The sequence below is a fragment of the Clupea harengus genome, chromosome 1 (assembly GCF_900700415.2).
Source record: "Clupea harengus chromosome 1, Ch_v2.0.2, whole genome shotgun sequence".
Taxonomy (NCBI): Eukaryota; Metazoa; Chordata; class Actinopteri; order Clupeiformes; family Clupeidae; genus Clupea; species Clupea harengus.
The window spans coordinates 12,055,548-12,060,547 of record NC_045152.1 but is presented as its reverse complement, the minus strand read 5'-3'; the positions used below and the strand labels follow the sequence as shown (position 1 = coordinate 12,060,547).

Genomic DNA, 5,000 nt, shown 5'->3' with positions numbered 1-5,000 from the left:
CGACTCTACTTGTTTTGGCCTTAGGGAGTCTGGGGAAATGTGGATGAGGTCACAGCTTTTCATCTCCTATTTTACCCTAAAGACTGGCTCACTCTAGCATAAAAATGTCCTTATAAAACACCACGAAACAAGCAGTACATTTGTGTAGAATTGTGTAGTCAGAGTAATTCTTTTAGGTGTTGTTATTTCTATACATGCTTAGATGGCATTGAAAAAGGAATAGATGTCTTTGAGTACTACTTAATGAGGGAAAAAACCCTAAGAATTGAATACTGACCCAGTTTCAAGATGAGCTGTCAAAATAGAAATGAACGTTTCCTCTCAAGTGAAGACTAATAGGCATTTCTGATCAGATATAAATAAAGCCTCAGCACCCGTTTCTAATGTCAGGTGAATGACCCTGAGTCTGCGGAAGGTTTCTTGGGCTTTGAGGGACTTAATGAACAGTGAGTCTGCCAAGGACAGCATGACTGGACATAAATGTTAGGAATCAGGTGCAGTTTTATCGAAGCCTGTTGACGTGACAGCTATACAATCTCATTTCCTGTGTCTCTCGTGCTCAGATGTACAATACTGTATGTGTCTATTTAAGATGTGGGAATTTAAAGCATGCCATTTTGAATGCTCTCGGGGGTGTCATGTGAACTGATTGAATCTGGGATATCTATGCCACACTCATTATATTCCTCATTTTATTGTTCAGGTCTTTATGACTTGTTTTTCACAAAAGCACATAATAAAGCAGAACAATAAATAACAAACAAGAAATACTTTAGGAGAGAATTCGGGGCGTCAGAGTTAGCTATCCTATTTTATAAGACTTTTGACTCTTCACCACTGGCTCGAAAGAAGACAGAAATAGAAGAAAAAAATCAATCGAATCCCTTTAGTTTTTAAAACTACACTTTAGTTAGTTACACCATCAGCCAGATGCTTGCACTGTGAATGCCCCCTGACTCTCCAAGCCTTCATCATTTCTCTATGATGCAGATGATGCTGGAGATTGGAGTGCATTCCAGGCTTTATCAAACGGCCTATGGTGAGGAGCACTGAATCAGAGAAGCTATTTCTTTAGCCTTTGGGCTTTTTCTTGGTTTGCAGTTCAAGAACATTTACATTGCACTTAGACTTTAGCAGAAACATTTACTGTAGCTGCCAGTCTACCTCAAACGGAGCAGCAGTGTGATCAAAGCAGAGCTGAAATGAGGACATGAAGTCATAGACAGTAATAATGTCATCAGTGGAAAATGACCCTGAGGCCCATAAATTTAACCATGATATGACACCACTGCTGTAGTGTCCTGTAGTGACCTTTTTCATTTGGGTATTTCAGACACACTCCACTCCATATGGGGGCGCTGCAGCAGAGAAGCTGTTTCTTCAGTCTGTCTGTTTGCTCCTCTGCAGTTGTTGGGTATTTATAGAACCGTTTATTTTCAATTACTTAGAAGAAATATTTAGCCCCAAACCGATGCAATCTAAACACGATACGGTACGACACCATACTTCCTTTGACCTCGTGACCTATTATGTTTCTCACATCAGTGATACAGTGGCATGCAGGTAGGGTCCTGACCTCTTGGATTCAGTAATCCTTCCTCTTGTTAAGGACTTGAAATAGCTTGGCTTCTCTGGAAAGAGATCACACCTTGTATGACCCACTAGTTTATTTTCCACCAATTTCTTTGCCACATTACTACGCTGTGATATATAGAAGCTGTGTATGGCTATATTAGTCATCAATGTCATTTTTGTTTAACTTACTTTAATAAAAACAAAATCAAATTGATGAAGTGGGATTTGCCTTGAAAGTAGTGTTCAGCTGATACCCACATTGATGGGGCTTCAGGGCTAGATTCAGCTGAAGAAGCTTTATTTTGTCTATGGATATCAAACCTGTCATCAAATAAATACCACAATGGTATAAGAGGAGACTATGGCAGGGTTATTTTTGGCTGAACTGTAGCAAATGATAGTGTAGGCTACACACTGTCAAACTGTCACAGCCAAACAGAGGCCCACAGTGCTGGAAACAGTGGTTGGAAAGCAGTGTGTCCACAGCGAAGCTCCACCAATCAATCTTGTGTCGATCATTGCCCATAAACCTGAACTTATGACGAAGGGCTCAAAAAAGTGCCAATGCTTACTTTGTCATAGTCAGACGGCTTAGTCCTAAGGTTCAGACGGCTTATTCCTAAGGTAGCGCAGCTTCTTGTCATAGTCAGACGGACATAGCCCTCTTGGGGCCTCCATCTTTACTCACCTCCAGTGACTGGACGTAGCCCTCCTGGGGTTCACAGAGGCGGGAGGAGATGCGATGGTTGTTCCACATGCAGTTGGCATTACTGTCTCTCCACTGGGGGAACACCTGGCGAATCACGGTCATGCGCCCCAGGGAACTGTGGGTAAGCTCCATAATCTCCGCATCGCTGATCTCCTGCAGAGGCATGGGATGAAGGCTTTGTCAATCACACACTTCGGTTATGACGAGTGGGCCGAAATCATAAAATGGAGACAGACAACTCAAAGATCAGAACACTCAAAGATTTCATTGAGTTACAGTTCATATAAGCGGAGCACTGACTGCACAGAGAGAGCGATAGAGAGAGAGAGAGAGAGAGAGAGAGAGAGAGAGGGAGAGGGAGAGGGAGAGAGAGAAGTAAGCTTTTTTATTTCAGTTCATCAAACATCCAAAGGTCAATATGTCCAATGTAAATAAATAACTGAATTCAAATCAGGTAAACATGGGGCACGAGCATGTTTCTCTCTCAGGTGTCAGATATGTCAAGAGGAGCGTGACAACTTCCTCTAGACCCAAGAGGAGCGTGACAACTTCCTTTAGACCCAAGAGGAAGGATCTTTTTCAATTAAAAAACAAACAAGAGGTTTATATCGAGCCCACCACACACACATTTCACAGCTAATTCAGGCCCTTCAGGACTAAGTTAAGTTATTTGATATGGCTTTCCATGCAATTACTCACACTGAAAGAATTCATTTTATTTTGTTGCTATGGAGTTGCGACTGTACTTTTCCAAGACAAACAGAACGCAAAAGAAAACCAATTCAGTCATAAAATGCTAACTGCTCTTTAAGTGAACCCTAAGTAACCATGGAGATTCAGCTTCTCTTCATCTCCATCTATCTCTACGCGGCTAATTTCCTCTTCCGTTGTAATGTGCCATATTGTGTTCATGTTCACTGACACTGAAGAAAATGTACGTAATGAGAAGTGACACACTAATGTGAAGATTGCTCCTTTGTTAAAGTTTATGAACATGAAATCTGCCCTCTTTTCTGAATTCATTGACACTCTTGGTGAGATGAATCGATTGAGATGGATAGTCCATTAATACCACTCCAATTAATACCAGTCTCCTAGACTCCGAGATCTAAACCCTAAACCCAGCCAATCCATTGTGACGTAGACCACCGTTTTGGGCGACGCGACCGATAAAAGTTGGAAAATGTTGAATCCTATGCAAATGAGGAGCGATTTTTCCCGGCAGCGGCCAATCAGATTGTTTGGTGTCGTCTCTGACAGTTGGAAAATGCTATTTCCACACGCTACAACACGCCCACTCAAAGCGGTGGAAGCGTATCGCGTCGCTGTCATGGTAACCCAACAGATGCGAAGACAATTCTATTCTAACCCCAACAATGTGTACAATTCTATAACGCATGGCTGTTGTTACACAGTAACTACACAATTTAAAAACAGTTTGATATACTAAACGACATAGAGTAACTGCACAGTAACACAAAAAAGTAGCTTTGAGGGTAAGGTTACGCACGTAACCTTACACTTAGACACTAATAATATCTGAGTCTCACTGTGCTTGATGTACAGGCCCTCTAATAGAAAGTGTCCTCTTTAGTTTGTTTAAAGTGAACTAGAAGTACTGTAGGAGATCGGTGGGCAGTATGCTCCATGGGAGAAGGCTGCTTTAAGAAGCTGAAAGCGGCTTTACAATATAAAACAGACGCAATCAATATGCAAGTGATTTGTCTCTCCTCATTGAAAGGCTATCGGCTCCTCGGAGAAAAGGCACGTATTGTGAGAGCAAAGTGGGTCATCAGGGAGATATGACAGGCAAAGACAATTAAGGCTATTAGGATCCTCTCTGAATGGGATAATGATTTGAAAAGAAAAAAAAACAGAAGAAGAAGAAGAAGTAGATTGAGAATAAAGAAGGCCACCTCAGCGGCCCTCTCTAACTCCGCTGATCGCTTTCCAAAAAGTTTGCTCGTAAAGTGTGTGTTGTGTTGTTGTGCACAGATGAGTTGGGGACCCCCCCTCTCCCAGCCCCCCCCCAGCTCCAGGGCTGCCTCCTGCTGCCTCAGTTTAAATGAGCCCCCAGGCACCTTCGTTACCGTGGAGACAGCAGTCATCTCGCCCGATGCACTGAGAGACAACAAGGGGCCCAAATCTCCCATAGGTGGACTCACTCCCACACACACACACACACACACACACACACACACACACACACACACACACACACACACACACACACACACACACACACACACACTCCCATAGGTGGGCTCACTCACACACACACACACAGCCACTCTCTACGTCTGTGTGTGCGAGAGCACGGAGTTTACAGACTATTTCACTTTCTTTCTTTCTTTCTTCTTTCTTTTTTAATCCCCTCCCTTCGCTCTTTCTGTACTTGCTGATATTCTGAGTCAGGGGATTGTGCCTAGGAGGTGAGGCTGTTTTCTACAAACCCTGCCTTCACAGCCTCTGAGAGCTGTGCTAAAATGCAAAAAAAAAAAATATATATATATATATATATATATATATATATAAATGATAAAAAAAGAAGGAACACAACACAAACCATCAGTGGCAAGCGCTTGTGTAAACGTGTAAAGAGAGTAAGCTTTAAAGGCTGATGGCAGCTAGATGTGGGAGATGCCTCTCTTGGCTCCTGGCTCTGGTGGGGATCTGAGGAGCCCGTTCAGAGGATCACTCATCTCTGTCTGCCACT

At 42.7% G+C, this 5,000-nt stretch overlaps 1 protein-coding gene across 1 annotated transcript in view; it reads right to left on the bottom strand.

The window, feature by feature from the left end:
• grid1b (glutamate receptor, ionotropic, delta 1b) overlaps nucleotides 1-5,000 on the bottom strand; it is a 195,373-nt gene that overhangs the window by 52,507 nt on the left and 137,866 nt on the right. Inside the window, exon 4 of the mRNA XM_012837730.3 lies at nucleotides 2,264-2,437. Coding sequence (XP_012693184.2) covers nucleotides 2,264-2,437 — 174 coding nt within the window. The remainder of the gene's footprint in view (nucleotides 1-2,263; nucleotides 2,438-5,000) is intronic.